General features: G+C 49.5%; 7 protein-coding genes across 7 annotated transcripts; 2 read left to right on the top strand and 5 right to left on the bottom strand.

Annotated features, from left to right (window-relative positions):
• Nucleotides 1-23: 23 nt before the first annotated feature.
• P884DRAFT_277722 (uncharacterized protein) lies at nt 24-1749 on the bottom strand (the record flags this gene model as incomplete). The annotated part of the gene is made up of 4 exons (XM_069443110.1): nt 24-148; nt 261-460; nt 1342-1552; nt 1647-1749. 4 exons carry the CDS (start codon nt 1747-1749, stop codon nt 24-26), a joined length of 639 nt encoding a protein of 212 aa, XP_069297671.1.
• A 610-nt stretch (nt 1750-2359) lies between these two features.
• On the bottom strand, nt 2360-3463 carry P884DRAFT_200380 (cyclin-domain-containing protein; the record flags this gene model as incomplete). The annotated part of the gene is made up of 1 exon (XM_069438294.1): nt 2360-3463. One exon carries the CDS (start codon nt 3461-3463, stop codon nt 2360-2362), a length of 1104 nt encoding a protein of 367 aa, XP_069297670.1.
• Nucleotides 3464-3586: 123 nt separating this feature from the next.
• Nucleotides 3587-4050, top strand: P884DRAFT_22069 (uncharacterized protein). The gene has a single exon (XM_069439465.1). The coding sequence runs from the start codon at nt 3711-3713 to the stop codon at nt 3996-3998; it is 288 nt and encodes a 95-aa protein (XP_069297669.1). The 5' UTR covers nt 3587-3710; the 3' UTR covers nt 3999-4050.
• Nucleotides 4051-4953: 903 nt separating this feature from the next.
• P884DRAFT_277720 (thiamine pyrophosphate enzyme, N-terminal TPP binding domain-containing protein) lies at nt 4954-7285 on the bottom strand (the record flags this gene model as incomplete). The annotated part of the gene is made up of 3 exons (XM_069443109.1): nt 4954-5213; nt 5309-6650; nt 6764-7285. 3 exons carry the CDS (start codon nt 7283-7285, stop codon nt 4954-4956), a joined length of 2124 nt encoding a protein of 707 aa, XP_069297668.1.
• Nucleotides 7286-8650: 1365 nt separating this feature from the next.
• On the bottom strand, nt 8651-10232 carry P884DRAFT_285123 (glycosyl hydrolase; the record flags this gene model as incomplete). Its single annotated transcript, XM_069443745.1, has 3 exons — nt 9799-10232; nt 9131-9707; nt 8651-9093 (listed from the first exon to the last, which is right to left on the bottom strand). Exons 1-3 carry the CDS (start codon nt 10078-10080, stop codon nt 8651-8653), a joined length of 1302 nt encoding a protein of 433 aa, XP_069297667.1. The 5' UTR covers nt 10081-10232.
• A 276-nt stretch (nt 10233-10508) lies between these two features.
• P884DRAFT_299881 (uncharacterized protein) lies at nt 10509-10874 on the top strand (the record flags this gene model as incomplete). Its single annotated transcript, XM_069444719.1, has 2 exons — nt 10509-10564; nt 10670-10874. 2 exons carry the CDS (start codon nt 10509-10511, stop codon nt 10872-10874), a joined length of 261 nt encoding a protein of 86 aa, XP_069297666.1.
• Nucleotides 10875-11093: 219 nt separating this feature from the next.
• Nucleotides 11094-12434, bottom strand: P884DRAFT_269857 (uncharacterized protein; the record flags this gene model as incomplete). The annotated part of the gene is made up of 2 exons (XM_069442302.1): nt 11094-11975; nt 12153-12434. The coding sequence occupies 2 exons, from the start codon at nt 12432-12434 to the stop codon at nt 11094-11096; spliced, it is 1164 nt and encodes a 387-aa protein (XP_069297665.1).
• Nucleotides 12435-24511: the final 12077 nt, after the last annotated feature.

Raw genomic sequence — 24511 nt, 5'->3', positions numbered from 1 at the left:
ATAATACGCCCATGTTTTCCACTTCATCGCTCCTCCCTCAACCCCATCTGCGCATCAGACGGCTCAGCATAGGTACCCGTCGGCTTTGCCTTGCGAGTCCGCTCCTTCAAGATGTTGCCTTTGTCAACGGCTTCTCGCTCGTCTTGCTCTGTACATTGCCGCCGTAAATCATCAGCATAATAAGTCAACTTGATTATTATCGGCAGCTACTCTCGATAATGAAAGAAAGCATAAAAGCCATGGACAAAGTTACCGCGTACCGAGCTGCCTGTCCGAGTCTGCGCTGCCGGGCTTCAGGGGGTCGTCGATCGGCGCGTCGTCGTCCACCACGGGGACGGCCTCGGTCCCGCGCGTCTTGTAGGACGGGTCGTTGACCTGGCCCGAGGGCGCGTCGCGCGACAGCTCTGCGCCGAGCCTGTCGTCTCTCTGGTACGGGGCCGACTCGGTCATTTTCTCTTCTCTGGGTGACTTCAAAGGGGTTTTGGATGGATGCGATCGCTTATGTGGCTTGCTGTTGATGGAATTGCGGGCTGGCTTTTTTTTTTTTTTTTTTTGGTGATGTCCCTTCTGGATAGCGCTGCGAGGAGGGTGTTAGTTATAGAAGGGGATTATCTCTATGACGTGCGATGACATCGTGAAGCTCATTATTGAGCCTGGGGGATCGACGATGGCGAAGAAGCGCTGTATTGTCATGGTTGCACGTCGTGACGTGATGGATCCTCGATGTCCAAGCGATCACAATCCAGGGGCAAGATCGAGGGGTTCTTTAGGTTGACGACACGGCTTTATTAGTAAGAAGGTAAGAGTGAATGGATGGGTCTCCAGTCAGCCTCTTACGACATTGGATCCAATTAAACTTGTTGTGTTTGCATTTTCTTCAAGGGTCTGGTTAATTAATTACTTGCCACTCAGAACCACTCAAGACCGCTTCCAGTTGCTGACCACTCGGGTGTATCTATTTGACTCAAAGATAAAAGAGTTCATTTTACTAAAACAGAAAGCTGGAGTTCACGGCTATCAGTAGGCGGTAATAGATAGAGAGGAAACCACAAAAAAGAACAAAAGAATAAAGGAAAAAAAAAAAACATAGGAGTCTCTAACTAGTTTAAGTATAATTAACTAAAACGCTAACAATGCAACTCTATGATCAGAGAAACCAGACGACAAGAAAAAAAAAAAAAAAAAAAAGAACGATTTTTGCTGTATGACAATCGGATGAATCAAAACTTTTCATATTAATTGTTGATCTGCCTTACCTTGGTTTGATCTTACGATCGCACACTACACCTGTCGATCCATCTCAAAAGATTCCAGATAGCATCAATAACGAGTCTCCATCACGCTCCCAACTGGCCCAGTTTCTCTCTGGCTGCCTTCTTCGCCCCCTCCGACACGCCCGGGTTGCTAATGCTCGCCTTGAGCCCGCGCGCCACATTACCGGGATCCTTGTCACCCTGCTCCGCGGTGCCGTGGCTCGCCTGTGACACGTCGTACGGTTCGTCATACGACTCGAGCACCCTGCGTGAATTCTCCTTGGCCCTGTCGGACGTTTCTGTTCAATTCGACATTTCGGTGGTCAGTCATGCACCACCGGTGTGTGCGGTGGAAAGGAGTTAGACTGGAGACCGAAAGAAGGGGAATCATACGCGGATTGGAGAGGTTGGCCTTGTGACCGCGGATGATGTTCTCAGGCTCGCCGGCAAATTCTTCCTGGCGTGGGACTTCCTTGGGGATATCGCCTTCGTCCATGATCGCGTTTCTGTTCACCTTTCTCTTTCGAATGGCAGGGTGAGGCTTAAAAATCAAGAACGGATATACGCTGCTGCAATACTCGAACACCAGTACAATAAAGACACCGTCAAGAGACTAAGTTGGAAAAGGCATCAAGAGCTTATATGCCAAGTGTTTCTGTAGGTGATCGGCAAGTCCCTGACGAAAGGGGTTTATGACGTTGGGCCATTATTGATGGATCGTAGACAGACGCTTCCTGACGTACCGCTGATATCATTGCTTTTTCTCAAGTGTTCGGGATGCAGTTCGCGAGCTTGTTCAATCGAACTTATCAAGTCAGTCTATGAGGTAAAAGGTACCTACCTCGTAAACAGGGATCGAGTGAGTTGGTACTTGGGTAGTTACTCCTTTTGATCCAAGTGGACAGTCGCCCAGATGTTCGTGGCTGGGGATCGATCGCTGACAATCCCCGACGCAGCCAGGACGCGATCCACGGAATTGGACATTACCAATATTAAGTACGCTGTCCAGCAGCACGCATATGACATGGCTGCGTGGTTAAGTGCCGCCAGAGCCGGACGGGGAGCGAGGTGAAAGAGATCGATATCATGCTCTCTCAAGAGACACTTCAGGCCTGCGCCTTCACATCGCTCGTGCCAGGCGGCTTTTCGGGTTTCACAAATCCCACATCCGGCTGTAGATCGTCGTCCAACACATTCCAGCACTCAGTCCCCCGCCGGAGCAGCTCCCAATGCTGGCTCAACAGGTGTGCGTTCACGGCCAGCTCAAACCCGGTTAGGAAACAGAAGCTTATCTCGAGCCGCGCCAGCTCCCTCTCACTCACGCCTCCAACCCTTGCGAACCGCTTGTGAGGGTAGCTGAGGTCCTCCAGGGCCTTCATGGCCACCCTCAGGCCGGCCAGCAGTAGACGGTGGGCATTCCTCTTGGTCACCACGATGGCGCGCTCCAGGACCGCTAGCCTGTGTATGTAGAGCGACGTAGCCAAGTAGACGCCCGTCGACATGGGGCAGTAGCGATGCATCCTCAGCAAGTAGTCGGTGATGGAGATGGGCGGCGGGACGCGGCAGTAGAACTTGCGGGTGATGGCGCTGTGCTGCTGGTTAAGCGGCTGCGAGTTCTCACCCACAATGATGTACGGCGCGAGCGGCTGGGAGGACTGCGATCCCGAACCGCTGGACGGCGGCGTCCGCGGCGCGGGACCGGTCGTGCGGAGGCGCACTCCGTCGATGACCTGCGACTGTGCCGTCGCGGGTGGCGGTTTCGCAGGCACAGGCTCGGAAGACGACTGGGCTTGTTGGAGTGGTGAACGCCCGGGGAGGGGCGAGTTGGAAGCGCTCCCTCGCTGCGCTAGTCGTGCCAGGTTCTTTTCCGAGTTTGACCGCACAATGCTCTTCTTCTCCGCTTCCATCCCTCTCATGTGTGGTATTGTCGGGCTCCGAGGCGGCGGTGTTGGGGGAATGTCTCCCGTCATGCTCACCAGCGCCTCGATGCCCGCACTGAGCAACCTCAGGGCGGCCTGCGGGGAAACCTTGAATATGTCGTCAATCTCGGCCACGACATCGGGCGACGACATATGGCTGCCGGTATTGGTGACGTCTTGCAGCCTCGGGTCGGCGGCTGGGATGGGAGGCGGGGGCGGCGTATGGGCCGAACTCGAGTCTCTTCCACTGCCCGATGCCGGGGCCTCGCGCTGGGTCTCTCCTTCGGCCATCTCACGAGCACGGGACGGTTTCTCGCCGAACGCGTCGTTTTACCAAAGCTGTAAACCCCCACGCCTTGACCCTAAATGACGGTGGCTGCCCTAAAGCCAGGTGTGGTGTGATGTGGTGCTGCGGGAATTCTCGGTCGGGGCTCGTCGTCTTTTATCGTTGGATCGATGTTCCGTGAATCTTCCGAAGAGCAGACGCGACCGTAACGAGTTCATTCAGCGTCAAGTCGGCCAGTACGACTCCACGGATATGGGCCTCCCGCAATATAACACCTCCAATCTCATCGTCTTCGCGTTTCCGACCGGCCTTTTGGGATGCCTCGTGATGCGAACGAGAAATCCGTCGCCGTGCAAGTGGGGTTCTAGCATGCCAGGAAGGGGCAAATTGAAGTGCAAACAGGGGTCCGTCGTTCCTGGCCGGCCCGCTAGGGTCGCGGGTGGATTCAGGGTCCCACGGTCCAGGTTCACACTGTACTCGTATGTCCTCGATTTAGTGCTGGTGGGGCTATTACCCTGGGGAACGCTTCGGTCGAGTTGAGGGCTGTTCGGGAGGATGTAATCCGTAAAATAAAAAACTGACCCAAGGCCTGAAACTGTCTTTAATCGCAGGAAGTCAAACGCGGGGCAGATTCACCTTGCAGGTTATTTGTGCGAAACCCCTCGTGGTCCGTGCGATGTTGCCGCTAGAGCTGATGTGTCACGCCTGCGATTCCAGGCTGCGACCGAGGAGGTCTGGACCTTCTCCAAATCTCCAAACCCGGCCTCGACTCTCGCCCTGTGGCGGGCTGTTGCCACTTCAAGGCCGCGTCCGTTGCGGAGCCCTGCGGTTTCGGATCTAGCTCTCGCAGAAACGAGTTTAACTGATGTAAGTTCTGGGAATGATTGTATATTTTTAAACCAAAATGCGCCGCGAAGGAGCACGGATAAGGGAAACAGCATGAGTGGAGCATGGATCCGGACGAGATTCATGGATCAACGCTGAACTGAATCAACAAATTGCAGACGGGATGCAGGGTCTCGGCCGGGCGTGATGATCTCCGGACCACTCAGAGAGAGCCGAGTTCAATCCTGGATGCCACGCGGCGCGGGGTACCTCCCAACTCCCAAGGCTCATCAGCGCCAACAATGCTGGTTCGAGTTGCATGACTCTTGCTGATTCGACATCAATTATGCAGCAGGCAATATGACATAGGTAATCCTGCACCGCCACTGCCGCTTCCAAGACTCGGAGCCACGAAGATAACAATCAAAAGACAAACCGGGACCCAACCTGGAGGTTCACACCCCCGGCAACTTTGGAAGCAGAAGAATCGGCTCACCGCATTCGGCCCGTTATAAGTCTCCCACCGCCTTAGTGTATGTGCATACGGATTACACCACTTCAGTATTCCGTACGTGCTTGGGGGAGGTAGCTATCTTGTACGAACCCCACGCGGCATCCTGCATATAGAGATGAGGTGCAGAACCATGCGTTCGGGGCATAAGCGACCGAATTAGCAGCCCATTGCGACCTTGCAGTCAACCACCGCTGTCTGGCCCCCCTGGACCGCCTCGATGGCCTCCTTGAGGACCCTCTCCAGGTCGGCCGCTTTGTCGACCCGCGCGGCGTGCAGGTCTCCGCCGGCCGCCGCCTTGGCAATGCCCGCATAATCGGGGGCAGGTTCGAACGAGATGTTGATCTCCTCGTTGGTCGCCTTGGAGCCAAGCCCATCGGGATGCACGAGGAGAAGCGACCTGCGCGGAGCGTTCCAGCCTACAGATGTCAGCAGCTTCTCAAAAAAAAAAAAAAAAAGAAAAAGAAAAAGAAAAGAAACAAGAGGTGTAAGCGAGGCTGTCATCATAACTTACCCTTGTTGTTCAGCACGATGGTCAACACGGGGATGTTGTACCGCTTCGAGATCCAGTATACGCTGCCCGGCACCGAGAAGAGGAACGTCCCGTCGCCGACGATCTGCACGACAAACTTGCCCTTCTCGCCCTTGCGCCGAGCCTCGTGGTCCGTCGCGAGCTTGATACCCAGGGCGCCGCCACCGGACCAGCCGAGGCCACCGCCGCCGCAGTTGATCCACTGCCCAGGGAGAGTCGGTCGGATGCCGTCATGGACAAACAGGGTGTTGGTGACGGCCTCGACGGCCCAAAGGGTGTCCTTGGGGCACAGCTCCCTCAGCTTCGCGCAGAGATGGGTCGTCCCGAACTCGCCGTTCGCCAGCGGCTGAGACCGGAGCTCGATGGCTTCCAAGCGCTTCTTGTATGACTCCTGCAGAGCCGCCCACCTCTTGTCGCTTTCTTCTCCCGTCAACTGCGCCTTCAACCCGGCATCTGACTTGAGCATCGCCGTTATTTGCTCGATGCTCGTCAGCGCGTCTGCTCGATACCGGTGCCGCGCGGGGATGTAATGCAGGGGCATGACCTGCTTCAGAGGGTCAACGTCGATGTGGAAAATCTTGGCGTCCTCCTTCGGCTTGCACTGCGTTGGGATCCAGGGCACGTCGCAATCCAACACGACAATGGTATCCGCCGTCCGGACCGCATCCTCCACGCCGTACCTCAACCCCAGCCACCCGGGGTGGTCCGCGGGGAAGCACATATCGCTACCGCCCGTGTCCAGCACCCTCAGCCCCCTGACCGTATTTGCCAACTCGACCAGCGCCCCCGGCACCGCTTGATTCCTCCCGGCGTACCCCGTCACGAGCAGCGGCTCCTTGGCGCCGGCCAGCGCCTCGGCGATCTTGCGCACGGCACTGCTCGGCAGCCCGCCCAGCTCGACGGGCTCCCACTGGTCCTGGTTGATCTGGTACGGCTCGATCTCGGCCTCCATGACCTCGCGCGAGCCGCACAGGTAGACGGGGCCCTGGGGGTCGGAGCGGGCGAACTGGAGGGCGCGGTTGACCATCTGCTTGACGTTGGCGCCCGTCTTGAGCTCGGCCGCGTAGCGGCAGTACTGGGCGACGATCTGCTTCTGGTCCGGCACGTCCTGGATCCAGTGGATGAACTCGGTGCGCGACCCGCGCAGCTCCCCGTCCTGCGTGATGGGCGAGATGCCCGCGAACACGAGGACCGGCGCCCGACCCGCGCTGGCGTTGTGCACGGCCGCGCCGAGGCCCTGCGTGCCCACGTCCACGTGCACGATCACGGCCTGCGGCTTGTTGGTCAACCGCGCGTAGCCGTCAGCCATGGACATTGCAACCATCTGGATAATTCACCACCGCCACCACCGGGTTTGGTTAGCGTTCAATTTGCGCTTATTAGCAAGGTGTGACGGGATTGAGGGGGAAATGGAGTAGACAATGGGAATGAACCGACTTCATTTGGACAGGTGATGATCCGTGGGAATTGGTCCTTCTTCTCCCGCGCGCCCTTGACCATGGCCTCGATGATGCTGGGGTGGTCGGACCCCAAGTTCACAAAGACGTGCTCCACGCCTGCGTCCCATAGCGCCTCGAAGAAGGCGAACGAAGCGGTGTACATCTTGGGCTTGTCGTCAGTGGCAACCGTCGACGACCAGCGGGCTTGCGTCGCGGCGGTAGTAGCAGTACGAGAAGGGTGCGTGGTGGTAAGCGTCGTGGGGTTGGTGCTGAGCAGGGGTGTTGCCGATACCAGAGGGGCGGACTGGGGCGGCCGCGTCAGGGCAGAGTTGGCCGGATTTATCGTGCCGCTGGTGGACGAACCGTCGTCGGGGGCCCGGGAGGTTGATGAGAGGAACCGGCGCGCTCCAGGGCGGCTGATCCCGGTCACGGCTGCCGCTGCGGCATGGCGATGGTGCCGTTGGAGGGCCCGACTGGCGCTGGTCGCCCGCGGCGGGGTCGCGCGGAGCAGGGGTGGCATCACGGCAAATGCAGCGGCTTGGGGAATGGTGCTGTGGAGAAGCCGATGCTTGGTGGGTTCTTGGTGGTCGTGTTTGGCTGGCCTGTCCCGTCTGATGGGTTCGGGTCTCGTGCAAAGGTTGTGCCGCTGGCCAAGGGCCGGACGTCGTTTCCCTGGGCCCGACTTCTAGAAGGCCGTGAGTTCGGGTCCTTATTTCCGTGCCCCCCTTCCGGTCTCTGGAGTTCCCGGCCGGCAGCAACGTGTGTGTGGGTAAACAAAGGTGGGGCCCGGGGGCAGATCTCATGCCCCTGACGTAAGACACGTTGGAATGGGTTTCAATTGATATCCCAGCAACGGTTTTTTTTGGGCTGGTTTGTGTTGGTCAAAGTTCAAACAGGGGAAGCAATAGCCACCGGGTGGGCTATTTATTGGTGGCGGTCATTCACGGTGTAAGTGTCTCTCGGCTTAAGGTACCCCGGTCCGCCTAGCCCATGATGACGGCAACCGAGGTCAAGTGACCGACTGTTTTGGGTCCGTTAGAAGCATTAGGTTACCTAACACAGCGCTACATGAGACGAACCGCAGGCCTGCGTGCCAGATGGTGGCCTGGTAGTAAGAGCTAGGACATGCGGCTTCCTCTTGGTTGGCAGGTCTTTCCAAGTTCTCGATATACTCCACAGACCTGCAATGTGGGGTCCAAACTCTCACCACATGGGTCTCGGCCTCCACCGTTGCAGACCCGCCGTGGTCGACAACCGCCCATCGCAGGAACCTAAAGAGCCGTGACTGCCTCGAAGGTTACAGCCTTTTGTTTTATACCAACCATGTTTGCATCGCTCGCGTCTCGTCTCGAAGGCGTTGATAGGCTTTCCTCTCGTTTGATATCAGGAGGCCCATGGTGAGCCGAGGATTTCCGTCCGACTCCCGCCCCACCGGACCCGCTCCGTAGCTTATCGTGATGCGGGGTAAGCAAGCGCGTCTCGGGACCTTTCCGGCGTTCTCGGCCCTTGGACCTGGACGACGGCAACACCTCGAGAAAGCCGATACAGACCGCCCGAACCCCTTTCCTTCCGCGCTGTCTTGTGATCGGACCGGAACCCTTTTGATAATGAAAGGTTGCGCAAACGGCATCGGCGATGGTACCGACCCGTATTCTCGGTTCCGGACGACAGGCTCCGAAAAGCGTCGCCCACTATAAAAGCCGGTCTTATCTTGCAGGAACTAGCCGGCCGTCACCGATCTGCCGGTGGCGACACGATAATGATAGTGGGCTCGCGATAGGAGCGACTGAGTTGGGATGATTTGGATGGTCGCTTCACTCCCCCACTTTGTTCTCTACTTTTCAGTTCTTCAGTTCCTTTCCTAATTACTCGCTTCAACATCGAGCTACTCCAAAAAGAAGGTTGCCTGCTCCTGAGCATCCTCCTCAGCCGGTGTCGTCGTGAGTCGTCCGCTTGCTTCCAACCGAAGATACTGGTCACTCGCATCCGACGCTTCGAACGAGACAGCCTCCCCGTCGGCCAACCCGGGGACGAGGTTGAAGCTGGCCGATGCTTTGGCAGAAGCCGAGCCCAGCGCATCGCTGCTTACAAATTGCGCACCTACGTCGTCCGCCCGGCACAGAAACATGCCCGGGTTGCTCGTCGACTCCAGGCTGACCGTACTCCCGCCCGCCAACCCGGGACTGGCGATACGAAACTGGACATCAGCCAGCGCCGGCGTGCCCGTCGGACCGTCGCTGCCCATGTAGTACCTCACGTACTGGCCCGACCCTGCGGCTGACCGCAGCCGCACTGGTGTGTTCCCTTCCGGCACGGGCACCCCAAAGTCTGGCGTTCCATCCTCCTTCCAGTACAGCTTCTGCACCCTTTGTCCGCCGGTTCGGATCATTGAGCGGGTCGCCTCGGATATCCTTGTACCCGCGGTCATGATACACTAGGATGTCGCTTAACCCGTCCTCCGAGACAGCAAACAAGTTGTGACCCGGTCCCCATTGATTGGTCTTTGGATTGCTGGCGAAGATGGGGTTCTGCAATTTGCTCCACGAGGCCGGGTTCAGCAAGTCCGATCCCTCCGTCGCCGTCAACATGCCCATGCAGTAGTTGGAGTCCGTCGCACTGGCACTGGCCGAGTACGTCAGGAAGACCTTGCCGTTGCGCTGGATCACGTACGGCCCCTCGTTGACCTTGCACCCGATACGCTCCCACGGCAGGGTTGGGCGAGAGATGGCGACGGCCGTGCCGCGGATGGTCCAGGGGTTCTCGAGTTGCGCGATCATGATGCTCGAGTTCTGGTCAGGCCGCGACGGCTCCTGTTGCGCCCAGATCAGGTAGCGCGTGCCGTTGGCGACAAAGGTGGATGTGTCGAGCGAAAAGGTGTCCCAGTTGGTCTTGATGAGCCCCTTTTCCACCCAGCTCGCCGTCAGCGGGTGGTCGCCCGTGCCCTCGAGCACGGCCGCCCGGATGCGCCATTGGTTCGCCACGCCCAGTGCCACGTAGATGTACCACTTGCCGTCGATGAAATGGGGCCCATACCTGGCCGCTGCCGACGCCCAAACGCTTGCGTCGCCAGATGGTGGTCTCGGCCGCGTCCTGGAGCGCCTGGATGGACTGCGCCCGCCGCAGGATGATTCGGTCGAACTCGGGTACCGTCGCTGTGAAGTAATACCACCCATCGGTGTGCTTGGAGATGTGCGGGTCAGCGCGCTGCTGGATCAGCGTGTTGTTGTAGCTCACTGCTGGCGAGGGAGCGACAGGGGCTGCCAGCCATGCGGCAAAGGCCGACGCGGCGGCGAAGAACCCACCCGTGAGGCGCATTAGTTCGTCGTCCACACCAGACTTCGCTTCCAGGTCTCTGACGAAGCTAGTTAGGAAGCTAGAGAGAGGAGCCTGACCCTGTCGCTTGTCGTGACGAGCGGACCCTATCCTTGTCACGGAAAGGGGAGGTCCCGCCAGCTATTTGTATGTACCAACACCTCTTCCAGGTGGACTTGCTCCGTACACAAGCCGGTTGAATGCAACGGGTGACCCGCCCAACGCCATAAGTCCCGAGTATGCGCTCCAATGGTTGAGGTTCCGTTTTAATATGCTCGTTATTGAAACACGGCTTCCAGGACTTCGCGCCGACGTCCCTTGCATCAACCACCCAAGGACCGGGTTAATCTGCCATTCTGGTCACCAAACGACGATGCTGTCTGGGCCTCTCGCTTCGCCAAGGATCACGGATATAATACCACAGGCAAGCCATGCAGTTCCTGGCGCGCAACTCCGGGGAAATGACTGCCACCACTAGCATATCCCAGTCCTAGATGGCTTTGTTTAACCGATCACCGTCATCCTACGCGACATACCTTAATCACGAAACAAGTCTGGTCCTCGGGAATTATATATAGTCTTGGCGTGACAGTTCGTGGATGAGGAGCATCAGCCACGGCGAGGTGATCCGCAAGCTGACCGACCAGACGCTGATGATCGACGTGTCGGAGTCGCTGCGCTTCCTCTACCAGGGCCTCGACCCGGCCAAGGACGAGGGTGACTACAACGCGCTGCCGTGGCGGCTGGCGCTGCTCACCCAGCAGACAACCGAGACCTCCCCCGGGTTGCGACGGTGAAACCGCAATTGCCATGCCTTAACGGCCTGGTCTGTCTTGCGGAGTTTACTTGTTAGGGAGATCTATATGTACGTATAGATAGCAACTAATAATACAGAGCTGATATCCGACCTACTATTCGAGATCTAATATTTAAGAAGAAGATGAGCGCCACTGCCATCCCTCCATTTCCGAGCGAGAAGCCAAGCGAGGAGCCAGGCGACAGGAGGGCTCGAACGATCAGGTCCAGACGTGCCGCTCAGACTCGATGAAATAGTTGAGGACACCGACGGCAAAGTCTCCGTGCTTCCGCATTACGGGCGCCATCCTCTCCCTCTGCTCATCGTCCTTGATGCTACATCCGACCAGGCGACAGACAATCTCGCGCATGGCCAGATCGGACGCGGGCGTGGTCGTGTAGAGCTCGTCCACGACGTCCGGGAAGCACTCGACTTCCCTCCACGCCAGCTCGGCGGCGCGGTAGAAGCGGTCTCGGGCCAGCAGCTTGAGGGCGGGCACGTCGAACTTGTCGGCCATGACGTACAGCCGCAGCGGTAGGAAGAGGCTTTGCCGGGTCCGCAACTCGTTCAAGAGCTGCCTTTCGGCCGCGGACGAATCCCCTAGTTCTCGGAGAAGCTGAGAATGTCGTCGGTTGATCTGATCTTTGCTCCGGTGGTCATCCGTGGAGGAGTCTTCCTCGGGGTCTTCCGCGTCGAACTCGTTGTATTCCTCCGCGGGTTCGTCCGGTTCGTCGGGCTCACCGTTGGACAGTCGTGACCGGTAGCTTCCGTCTTCGGTGTCACTATCATCATCGTTGTTCCCGCCAGGTGGAGGAGGATTGGCCGTGTCCGCGGCACCTGCGGTTTCCGGGGGCACTGCCGCCGAAGAGCTCGCGGCTGCATCATTGAGGGGCTGCTCAGCAGCGGGGGCGGTGACACTAACCCCAGGAACCTCCGCCAGCAGTTCAGCAACTTCCTCGGGTGTCATCATGCTGACCTCGGCTGGTTTATGCCAGTCCAAGATGGTTTCGTCCTCGTAGTTTCCGGTATAGAGAAACTGTAGGAAACGCTCGAGGACGTTTGGATCGTCGTCGGGCAGCTCCACGACACCTGTTGTACTCTCCTGGTGAAATATTAGTTAATTAAACCGGTTAATTCGCGCTAGGTATTAGCATCAGAACATGATAAGAAAACAAACAAAAGAAAACGTAAAGAAGACGATAAAAAGAGAACTAAAAATCGTGAAAAAGAATAATAAAAAGAACACAAGACAAGACTAAGATTGTGTAAAGTCCCTTACTGAGAACCCGCCCGTAATGGCCCTGTCAAAGAAGGGAGACTGCGGGCAAACAATGGCGCGGTGAGCCTTAAACTCGCGACCGCCGCAGCGAACGATCATGTCAGAGAACTTGCCGGAAGTGAGAAGACCGGACAAGGCGGAATAGAGAGACGTGGTACGGACGTCCTCGATCGTATCGTACTCGCCTTCTCGATACTGAGCGCCGACCGAAGACGCCCGCGAGCGCGAGCGAGAGGCTGGTTGCTCGGCCGCTTGACTGGCTTCTGCTTCTGACGGGGCCATTGCAATTGTCTGAACGTTCTTGGAGGCACCGCCGGAGAAAAGTTCCGTTGTCGGTCTCTTCTCTTATCTTGAAAAGATAAAATTCAGGAAATTAAGAAGAACAAAGGCCGCCTGCAAATTGTGAGACTAAACAATTGGGCTGCGGTAATTACCTGGTTCACGAACCAACAAGTTCAACTACTGCATATCCCCCGCTGCGGCTGCCTGACGGCCCCGCGGCTGGCAAAAAAAGGCCCCAACAGAGGCTGCAGGACAAAAAAAGGTTATGTACAGTACCTGGCTTCCCGGATCGTGTTTTGCGTATAACTAGGACATGACCAGTGCCGTTTCTAACCCATTCTTTACGCACGATATTATGTTCGAAGCAATGCGATATCATAGACAAGTCAACTTCGAGACGAGCAGGAGCAGAGCCGATGCCAATGAGCACTAATCCGTAATTACTACTTCCCTCGTTTCATGAGTCCCATGGCCCTATTAAACGAAATATTATATTTGATTGACGTACCTGTTATAGTGTTGTGTTGGCCTCGCTTCGCATGTTTTCATTCGAAGTTTCCTCTTCCTACATAGAAACACAATGGCACTCACAAGTGGGCTCTAGATAATAACTGTAGCTGCCAAAATTGCATCCAAGGTAAATTTGCAACGAATCAGCATATAAGTATGTTCTTCAATGGCTCATACTGTGCAAAATGCATCGCACTTCCGCACACGAGTGCACACACAGATGTTTAGATAAGCCTTTGTAGGTCCTAGCTTTGTTGGGTGGAGCCCTCCACCACGGGAGATCAGAGTACGGTAGCTACCTACATAAGGAAGCAACCTAAGTGCTTAACCCCTCCATGTCCCGCGTCAGGCAATACGGCATACAAGGCAACAACTAGCAAGTCGTAGCCTTTCTCAGCAACGCATCATCACGTTCATCATCAAGTCACTGCTTTCGTCTCCGTCTTCCCACTTCCAAAACAAGACATTCATTCAACCAAAGCAACTATGCAGCGCGGCGGCCCCACCCACAGCGCAACGCCGGCTCGACGGCCACAACAGCAAGGCCAGCAGCAGCAGCACCAGGGCCAGCAGCGCCCCGCCACCCCCAGCGCACAGACTCGACAGCCACAACAGCAGCAGCAGCAGCAGCACGCTGTGCTTGCACACCGCCCTGCGACGCCCACAGGCGGTGCCGCCGCCGGACAAGACCACTCGCACGGCGGATCCCATGCCCATGAGGAGGAGGGATACACCTGGACTTCGCTTAAACATTTGCAGACGCTTATCCCCAGCGGACTCAGGTCCGCCCCGGCGGCGCCGCCGCTGGCTCCTGGGCAGCCGATCCCATTCAAGTTTGCCAAGACCCTTAAGTAAAGCACCTTGATCAAACGACTCAGTGTTTTTTTTTTCTCCACTTTGCTGGGGGGACGGGAGCCCGAGGCCAAGCTCGGGTTGTTAGCGAACTATGGGTGCTGTTGGTGTGCGTGCTGGTTATGGTAGGGCTAGTGAGTAAGGTCAAGATGACTCGAGTTCCGCGCCTAGGGATCAAGCGCTAGTAGCACGTAATCCAAGGTGAAGATCTTGTTACGTGGCTTCTATACTAGGGGGAACAGAATCAAAGAAATGGACACATCGGGGCCGCGACCAGCTGGCTGGTTTGGATATTATAACGTCTTGGAGGTGCAATGTTACATATTTACTAGGAGTAGCAGTGCCTTACGTTTAGCCGTAGGTCGGGGGAAGCGAATGGTAGTACAAAGTCCAATGGCAGGTTTACAAGAGATGAAGAAATATGTGTGTCGTTCGGGTGTGCCGTGCGGCATGCGGCGTACGGCGTACGGCCCGAGGTACATACATGCGCATTTCGGACGGCGGAGTTTGACCCAGAGGTAGATGCGCAGTTCCACCTACGCCGTTCGGCCCACGTCAGCACATCAGATGAAACTGCGCCATCTGGCACCAGCCATTCAGCCTGCGCCGTTAAGTCGGCATCGTCCGGCATTCTCCGACGACTCGGATGGGGAGAGGCAACAACCTCTAAAGGAAACGGCTCTGTTTGAAGCTTTTGAGGTATTTCGCCGCTGGCTCGCTACCATGACAAGGCGAGACAGTCCGCCGCGGACGACAGATCTGGGTTGAAGGAGCGGCAGTTAGGCGAGAAGATTCTACGGCTGCGCTGGATGAGCTTCCTAGATACAAAGCATGGCAAAATCGTTCGCAGGGTCTTCTATTATGACCTTCTCCCGTCCTCACCAGTACTATGCTTGTTGAAGTTGCATTTTCCTAGCCTACACGTATAGCGTACTCCGCTAGTGGATAGAGAGAAGTGAGAAGCAGGAAAGGATGTTCCACAAGTGGAAGCAAAGCTGGGAAGCAGGAAAAGGGCGTTCTAGTAGGGGAGGGGAGAGGAGTTGAGAAGCAGGAAAAGGTTGTTTCCACTAGTGGAAGGTCCAGTAGTAGATGGGTGAGGATATAGAAAAGCAGAAAACGGCCTTCCACTAGTGGAAGCAGAGCTAGGAAGCAGTCTAATAGATGAGAGAGGAACTGAGAAGCAGGAAAAGATCGTTCCACTAGCGGATGGGGGAGAAGTTGAGACGCAGGAAAGGATCTTCCACTAGTAGAAGGTCCACTAGTGGATGGGGGAGGAGTTGAGAAGCAGGAAATGGCGTTCCACTACTAGAGGCTCGAAAAGGGCGTGACCACTAGTGAATAGAAGAAAATCTTAGATTATGGAAAGCGGTCACCACTAGTGGATGTGAGGAGAACCTGAAACCGCGAAAAGCGGCCACCACTAGTGGACGCGACAAGGAACCTAGAATCGTGAAAAGGGCGTAACTACTAGTGGATGGCAGAGAACTAGAATGCCAAAAACCGATCACCACTAGTGGATGTGAGGCAGGGGGAGGGACGTCCGACTAGCGGAAGGCTTTAGTATAGAACGAGGGACATGGGATGTAAGTGGCGAACTTAGATAATGCAAGACTTAGGGCGCTACAAATCTAGTTCTAAACTGCTAATCGAAAGCTGGAGAGAAGAAAGGAAGATATAGCTGTCTACGTGTGGTGCTTGAGTGAAGCCCTTTCCTACGTTGTGTTTGCAGTGCCAACGTGTTTTGGCAAGGTTTGCAAGTCAATTTTCCTCTAGCCGCGTGCTTACGAGACGCCGCAGGTGACGTCAACGCACCCTCGAACCCCGCTGACGCCAGTGCGACCGTCTGGTAGAGCCCTCGGCTTACTAAAGCATAGTAAACAGCGCCATGGCCAGCTACCTCTATATGCTTATTTACTATCTCTTTATCCTTGACGCCCGTCCTGGGTTGGAAACTCCTTTCTGCATCGATGCGTCAAGCGAATTGCTACCCCTTGTGCCTCTTATCTTTGTCGTAGGAGACCTCGGCTGTCAGGGGTTGGGTGGAGGAGGACAGGATGGGAGGGTGGGGGCTTGCGGTTATGGTGAGGTACCAAGTACAGTGGGGTCAGAAAAGTGTTTGCCCACCCACTTTTTCCACCCTCCAACTTCAAAGACATACAGAACACACAAAACAGAGCCAAACTACCACCAAATTGATATTATAACTATAGCTATTTCAGTACTTGATTAGGCTACCTTTAATTAAGCCAAAAGATCTATCCTTTTCTATATACCTATAGTCAAATTGACTAGGAATTTAATAGGTATTTAGCTCTAGACTTCCTATAGTACTATAGCCATCTAAGCTACTATCTTAATATAATGCTGCCTTTTAGAGATTTTTATCTTCATCTAGTGCTAGATATTTTTAATTAGACTGAGGTCTAGGCTCTATAGTGATTATTAGAGTAGCCGAAACTTGGCAAACCTTAGTAGCCTCCTTAAATAGTTAAATAAACTCCTTATAGTAATATATTACCTTATCCTCTTATAATTATACCCTAGAGACTTTATTTTGTTATAGAAAGGAAGGATATATAGTATAAAGACATAGTTAGTATATTTAAGTTAGTTTAACTAGGTATCCTAGGGTAGGGTAGTATAAGTAATTTAAGGGTATCTATTTAGTTAGCTATTATATACTATAGAAGGTACTAGATAGCTTAGTTATCTAACTTATAAAGTCTTCTAGATCTAGGCTTTAATTAGAATAGCTTATTAGCTCTATTAGTAAGGTTATATTTAACTTTAAATATAGTATACTTAATAGTCTATTTTATTATTATTATTATTATTATTATTAGTCCTATACCATTATACTAATAAGTATACTAGAACCTCTCTAGTTATATATGAAGGAAACTATCCCTAATAGGCCAGATAAAAACCTCTATCCTACCTTTAACGCCTAATCCGAAATACTAATATACTATAAAGAAAAGGAGAAGTAGCTAGAATAGCCCTATAGAGGCCTTACTTCCCAGTCTAGCCTCTTTACAAGGCGGTATTCCGGAAGCCTCCCTAGGTCTATTAGCCACTATAGAACCCTCCTTACCAAATGATGATTATAGGCCCCTATACCCTGTAAAACGAGGTCTAAGTCCCTTTATAACCATATTTCCTATAATTCCTACGTTCAGCTTCTTGGTAGGTTCAGGCACTAAATAACTAGGTGCTTAATAGTCTCCCTTCCTTGGCTATAGGTATAATAAGAGGTACTAACCCCTAGGACTTGAATCCTAAATAGGAAGTTATAGAGGCTAATAGCCCCTATATAGGCCTATATTAGTAGGGAGCTCTAGGCCTTTATTAGGCCTAGGTACCTTTGTAGGCCTTCTCCTATAAAAACTAGGCACAGGGGGTCTTTGTCCGATATACGCTATATCCTCCTACCGGCTTGGTTAGCCCTTTAACGGTTATTCTAGCTAGCTACTATAGCTAGTTCTATAGCCTATAGCCTTCTCTATAGGGTCTGTAGGGGGGGGTAGGCCCCCTTTATAGCCCTCTTAAACCTATTGCTAGATTGTTAACCTTGCTACCTCTAGGGCTATAGGCTTTAGCTCCCGGCCCCTTGCCCTAGCCCTTCTTTTCTAGAACCTCTAGCTTAGCCTATTATAGGCCTATTAGATAAGGGCCCTTATAAGGGCCTAGGGAGCCCCTAGGCTAGCCCTAGTCTATAGGAATAGTTAGTCAAGTTTGGCTTCGAAGTTAGCTAGCCTCTTATTAAGATAGAGGTCAAGGGGCGGCACCTAGGCTTCTATTTCGAGGCACTAGATAGGGGTAGCCTTATAGGCCCTAGTAACTACTCGAAGGGCCCTATATTAGGCCTTTAATAGCTCCCTAGTAGGGCCTTCTAGCTTGCCTCCTAGCTTGGTAGGTTTATAGACATTTGAGGCCCTATAGGCTAGGGCACTACGGATATACTTGGTATAGACCTCGTAGGCCTATAGGAAGCTAGGGCCCTAGGTCTTTATAATAAGCCTAGTTAGGGTAAACTCTTAGGTTTCTAGCTTCTTAGCTACCTTTATATAATAGGGGCCTTACTATAGCCTCTAGTCTAGCTAGACCCCAAGGAATCTAGCTAACTTCGAAGGGGCTATAGTAGTAGTACCTCCTCTAGGCTATAGGAGCTCTAGTAGCTATAACTACTATTTCCGGCCCCTTGTTACGGGCCTGGGCTCTACCTAGGCTAATCGATAACAGGCTATACCCGGCTTCGGACCGGACCTATATACATTTATAGGGCGTTCGTAGGGCACGCGTTCAGGACCCGGTTAGGCTCTAACCTAGTACCTAACTAGGACCTAATAGGAGTATATATACACCTACTATATAAGGAGCGAGGCCCCCTTTCGGACCCTATATTTACTTTCTCCTCTTTTTCCCTTAAGGTAGTTAAATAAAACATTATACGCTTATCTATAGTTACTATAAGGCTAGTATATTACATTTTAATTACCTTCTTGATAGTAACCTTCCTAAGCGAATAACCGATGACTTAGCTATAATGGAATCTAGAATATATATGCCTTTAAGCTTAGTAGAGTTATAGGAACTTGTCTACTCCCTCTAAGTGGTGGTAGTATAGTAGAATGTTATAATCGACTCCCTCTAGGCGTCTCGGACTTAACCTATACTAACCCCTAACTTGGTTAGGATGTCTCTAGAGAGATAGTAGCCTTAAAGGAAGCGCCTCCTAACCAGGGAGCCTTTTGATAGTAAAAAGGAACTTTTTATAGCCTAGAAGAGTATAATAAAATATATCCTTATAGTAGATAGAGACTTTATTAGTTCTAACTATAACTAGTAGGTTTTTATTTAGGGAAACCTAATATAATAGGTTTAGACCTAGGTTATAGTATACTATAAATCTATAGGCCTAAAGATTAGATATAACCTAGCCCAGTTTCTCTAGTACCTTAAGAGCGTCTTTTCTAACCCCTATAAGAAGATAGTTACCTTATTAGAGCTTGAGTTCTTATAATAGAGAGATAATAAGCCGTTCTCTGCCTTTATTATCTAGTTTAAGGCGAAACTCTTAAAGGTAGGTAGTCTCCTTTAGAATGATAAGATACGCCTAATTAAACTATAATAATATCTCTCTCTAAGACTTAAGTATACGGCTATTAAATGGAGAATCCTTTAGGATAATTATATAGTAGTAGTAGAGAGATATTATAAAATCGCGATAGACCTTAAGGCCCTCTACCTAGGCGATAGACACTAGTAGATACAAGGACGATAGGCAATGTCAAAGCTATAGAGAGAGAAGGATATAGATAGGGATATACTAATGACTAGTATTAACTCGGTACAAACTAACCTATAGAAGAAGGACCCTAATAAGGATTAATTAAGGGGATATAGAGGAGACGCCTTATAGGCAAAATAGGTTAGCTAGGAGGTATATATAGTATAATAGGTAGCTAGAGTATATATTTATTATAGATAGAAGGGATACTTTATTACTAAGTATAAATATACCCCTATTAGAAGATTAGTATAGTAGAACTAGCTAAGGGCCGATATTTATACCTTAGAGGCTGACGAAGAGAGAGAGGATAGTAACTAGTCTAACGAGGAAGATAGGGAGTAAGGAAAAGAATAGCCCCCGAGCAAAGTCTTACGAGGGGGCTAGAAGACTATAACTACCGGGAAAGCGAGTTTATAGAGATTAGTAAGAGAATAGATAGACCCCCTTTTCTTATTCTAGTCTTCCTTAACTCTACTAGCTTTATAAATGCTTAAGTAGATAATAGATGTTCTAACTATAGTATTATTAGTAAAAGGATATACTAGAAGCTTAGACTTAAGTAAATTAGTTTATTAACCCCTTATACCCTTAATATTATAATTAGGGTATATCTTAATTAGAAGATTACCTAAATAGTCTATATTATAATAGATATTAATAGATAGGAGAGTTAGGCTATATTTTATATAGTCCCTAGACTAGTATAAGATATTATATTAGGCCTTTTATAGATATAATATTAGGAGGTTAAACTAGATATAAGTACTAGTATCCTTAAGATTAGGGCGTAGCTAGGACTATTTGTCTAGGAAGTCTCTTTATAGATTAGGAAGATAGGAATCTCCTAAACTATAGGTACGGTTTTTATAGGCTTAGTTTAGAGAGCTTAGAAAAGGAGGACTTCTAATACCTTCCTAGTTATAAGTATCTAGGAAATAATAACTATCTTAGAATCGAGGTATAAACTTAATAGGGGTATAGTAGAAAAGGGGAATAACTACTTGGAACTAGAGGTAATTTTATTAGAGGAACTTTGTAACTTTACTAACCTCTTTAATAAGGAGAAGGCTAGTAGATTACCCCTATACTATAGCGCTACCAACTATTATATTAAGTTAAAAGAGGGCCCTGATAAGAAGATTCCTAAACTTCCCTAGGGACCCCTTTATAATATGTTATAAGATTATCTATTAGAGGTCTAGAAATAGGTCGTTAATCTATTAGATAAGGGATAGATTTGAGCAAGTTCCTCTTTGGCTACTACCCTTATCCTATTAGTAAAGAAAGTAGATAGGGGATAGAGATTCTATATAGACTACCAGGCCCTAAATAAGATTATAAAGCAAGATTGGTACCTACTCCTATTGATTAAGGAGACTCTCTGCTCCTTAGTAGGGGCTTGGTGGTTTACGAAGCTAGATATTAGAACGGCCTTTTACTATATCCGAATCGTAGAAGGAGATAAGTACTTAATAGTATTCTAAACCTAGTTTAGACTCTTCGAGTAGCTAATCTATCCCTTTAGATTAGCTAGCGTACCTATAACCTTCTAATGGTATATTAATAATACCCTCGGCTTGATATTTAGAGACTTTATAATAGTATATCTTAATAATATCCTAGTATATATAGCAGGTACTAGAAAAGACTATATAAAATAAGTTAGGGAAGTTCTCTAGAGGTTATAGATAATAGGGCTAGCCCTTAATCTTAAGAAGTATATATTTACTATAAAAGAAGTTAAATACCTTAGCTATATTATTAAGGCTGGTATCCGAGTTTATCCTAACCCTAAGAAGCTCGTTACTATCTGTAAATAGGAGGTACTATAAAAAGTTTAAGGGGTATAGAGTTTCTTAGGATTTACTAACTTCTATCGCGACTTTATCCCTAACTTCTCCAAGATAACCGTACCTTTAATACGGTTAACCTATAAGAATACCCTATTTCGATAGGGAAGGGAGGAGCAAGAGGCCTTCGAAGCCCTTAAGACGGCCTTTATCTTGGAGCTAATTCTAGTATAATAGGACCCTAAGTAGGAGATAGTCCTTAAGGCGGACTATTCCGGGACAGCCCTTAGTAGATGCCTATCCTAATAGGGAGAAGACAAGGTTCTGTATCCTATAGCCTATTATTCTATAAAGTTAATCCCGGCCGAAAGGAATTATATAATCTATAATAAAGAATTACTTATAATTATCTCTTACTTAAAGGCCTAGTCAGTAGAACTTTATAATATTATAACCCCTTTCTAAATCCTAACTAATTATAAGAATCTTAAATATTTTACCTAGCCTTGTCTAATTAGTAAATAATAAGCCTAATAGGCTAAGATACTCTCTTACTTTAACTTTAAACTCTGTTATTATCCTAGATTATAGGCATCCTACCTAGATACTAAACTAGTACCAGCCTCTCCTAGTAGTAGTTATATACCCCTAAGACTAAACCTCTGTCTAGTCAGATAGAGAGGAGTATTAGCTTAAAGTATCCAGTATATCTAGGTACTTGTAGATATAGTAGACAAGTCCAGCCTCTTAGATAGCGGTTACGATAGACGTAGGGACAGTGATAACGATGCCCCTCTAGGCAGATATAAAAGAGTCTACCTACGTAGAAAAAGATAGCTAAACTTATAAATAAAAGAAGAATCTTATCATTATATAAATAATACTATAATAGTAGTCTATTGCTATTATTATTAATCTATTCTATAAAAACTATCTATTGTCCTTATTCTCCCTTAGCACCTCCTAGATAGGTACCCCTTATTTATATCTAGTATATATATAACTTGTTTAGAACCGGAAAAACAAATCTATAACCTATACCCCTCTGGTTATACTAAGAGGTTCCTACCCTAGTCTATACTTCCCCTTCGAATTTGCTCTAAGGCTCCTATTAGCGAATTCGACACTTAAATGCCCTCCTTTCTAGCCTCCTGCTATCTCGCTCTCTTGGCTCTACTGTCCCCCTCAGGTAATAGTCGCTTCTTAGATTACTAACGCCTCTACTAGGCTTTAGTCTCGGCCTCTAGCTCGTCCTAGCCTATAAACTAGGGCAGGTATTTAGGCGCTAGTTTAAGGTCCTCTAGCCTAGACTATTTAAAGAGAGGGGGTTATATCTACTTAGTAGGGTTATCTTTAGGGTGACGCTAACGTGCCTAGCCTTTCTTAATAGTCTAGGGTGATCTAGCCCTTGCTAATATGCTTGTCTTGGTCTGACTAGACGGCTATTATATAGTTAAGGACCTTTGCTTAGCCTATAGCTACTTCTACTACTACTAGGAACCTAAAGGTTATATCTATCTTTATATATTAGTAGCTATAATTTGCTCCTCTACCTATGCTACTACTTGCTAGTAGATGTCTATCTTCGGCTTATAAGGGTACTTAAATGCCTATTATAAGAACTAGGCCGGCCTAAGTCCTTTAGGTGCCTTACTAAGGAACCGCTAGATAGCTACATCTAAGGGAACTTAGGTATCCTTTTTAACCTTTAGCTACTCTTACGTTAGTAGGGGATTGTCTTCTTCCTCTGTCCGGACGGAGATAACTAATTTCGTATATCTAGGTACTAGCTATAGCTATTAGATAGGTGGCTTCTACTATCTGTCGTTTGCCGGCCATCTAGGGGGCTAGTAGGGATTAATATTACCCTATAGGGTCTTTGGCTTCTCTATACGTAAGGGATCATCAGGCCGATAGCTTAGAGCTATCCGGATCGTTCTAAGCTAGAGTATTAATATTTTATTCTTAGTAGCCGTTATCTTTAGCCCTACGTATAGATAGCCCTTCTGCTAGGGGAGCTTAAGACAGGCCTTATCCTTCTGTCGTATCTCCTAGAAATAGAACCGATAGAATTTAGTAACCTAGATCCTATATTCCTACTATCCCTATTATCTTAATATCGCCTATACTGTAGCCTAGACTTAGGTATCCTTAGGCAGAGGGAAAAGGGAGCTCGGGTAGATAACCGTGTCCTATAAGTCCTTATATAGGTCTTTATAAGCCTACTTATTAGAGGGGTATAAATCTATATAATAAATATAGTACTTTATCTAGTTATATATAGCTACTACCTAGTATAACTCCTATAAATAGTAGATAAGGACTTAAAAGCGTTTACCTATAGCCTCTTTTTACTTCCTTAGAGGCAGAGCTACCTACTTAGGCTACTAGTTAATTATAGCGTCTAGGAAGATATATATATATAGCTTATAAGCTATTAGTATATAGCAGAGGAGGTTTAGGAGGTCAAAGCTATTTAGGTACTCCCTTCTTAATATTAGACTAGGGTAGGAACCTCTTAGTATAACCAGAGGGGCACAGGTTATAGATTCGTTTTTCTAGTTCCAAACAAGTTATATATACACTAGATATAAATAGGGGGTGCCTATTTAGGAGGTGCCAGGGAATAACAACAAGGACAATAGATAGTTTTTACAAAATAGATTAATAATAACACTAGCGGGCTACTATTACAGCATTATTTACACGATAATAAGATTCTTCTTTTACTTGTAAGTTTGGCTATCTTTTTCTATATAGGTAGACTCTTTTACATCTGCCTAGAGGGGCATCGTTATCGCCATCCCTACATCTATCGTAACCGCTATCTAGGAGGCTAGACTTATCTACTACATCTACAAGTACCTAGATACACTAGACACTTTAAGCTAACACTCCTCTCTATCTGACTAGATAGAGGTTTAGTCTTAGGGGTATATGACTGCTACTAGGAGAGGCTAGTACTAGTTTAATATGAGCCCTTTAACGTTATAGAGGCTTATTATAATATCGTACTAGGGCGTACTAAAGTATATCTCCCCCTAGCTATATAGTCCTATATATAAGGGGAAGAGGTAACTAATAATCCGCTTATTTATTAATAAACTAAGGCTTATAATCTAGTTAGGCCTCTATTATAGTACCTTACTTAGGTAGGGAATAGGCCCCTTATATAGCTCTTTAAAAAGCCTATTAGAATCGCTAGGTCTAGGGTGGTTTCCAGCCTCTAGTCCTAGAGTCTAGCTTATAAGGAGGTACTATAGGAACTGTCTTAATGTTTTAGGGTCCTCCCCCGGGAGTAGCGAAGGTAGGCCGGTATTTAGCTAGTTCGGCCCTCTAGTCGGATAGAGAGGCACCGATCCTTCTCTTCTTCGGCGCTCCAAGTCTCTAACATTATTACCAAGGGTATTTGACGTTAGAAGACTTATATAGAGTCGCTTAAAACCTAGATTATTAATATTTAGAAAAGAATCGCTTAGTAGGATACTTACCTATCGGCTTCTAGCCTTCTAACTAGATATAGATAACATTTTGTTTAGTATTTTTATAAGTAGCCGATTTATAAAGTGGTTAGTTATTAGTTAGAAGTTAGAAGAGGGAGGGGGGTTTGAGTTAAGGGTATTTATAGACTT

Source organism: Thermothelomyces heterothallicus (assembly GCF_042370625.1).
Source record: "Thermothelomyces heterothallicus CBS 202.75 unplaced genomic scaffold P884_scaffold_11, whole genome shotgun sequence".
NCBI classification, from domain to species: domain Eukaryota; kingdom Fungi; phylum Ascomycota; class Sordariomycetes; order Sordariales; family Chaetomiaceae; genus Thermothelomyces; species Thermothelomyces heterothallicus.
The sequence above is the reverse complement of the archived record's forward strand: the minus strand, read 5'-3'. Positions and strand labels throughout refer to the sequence as shown.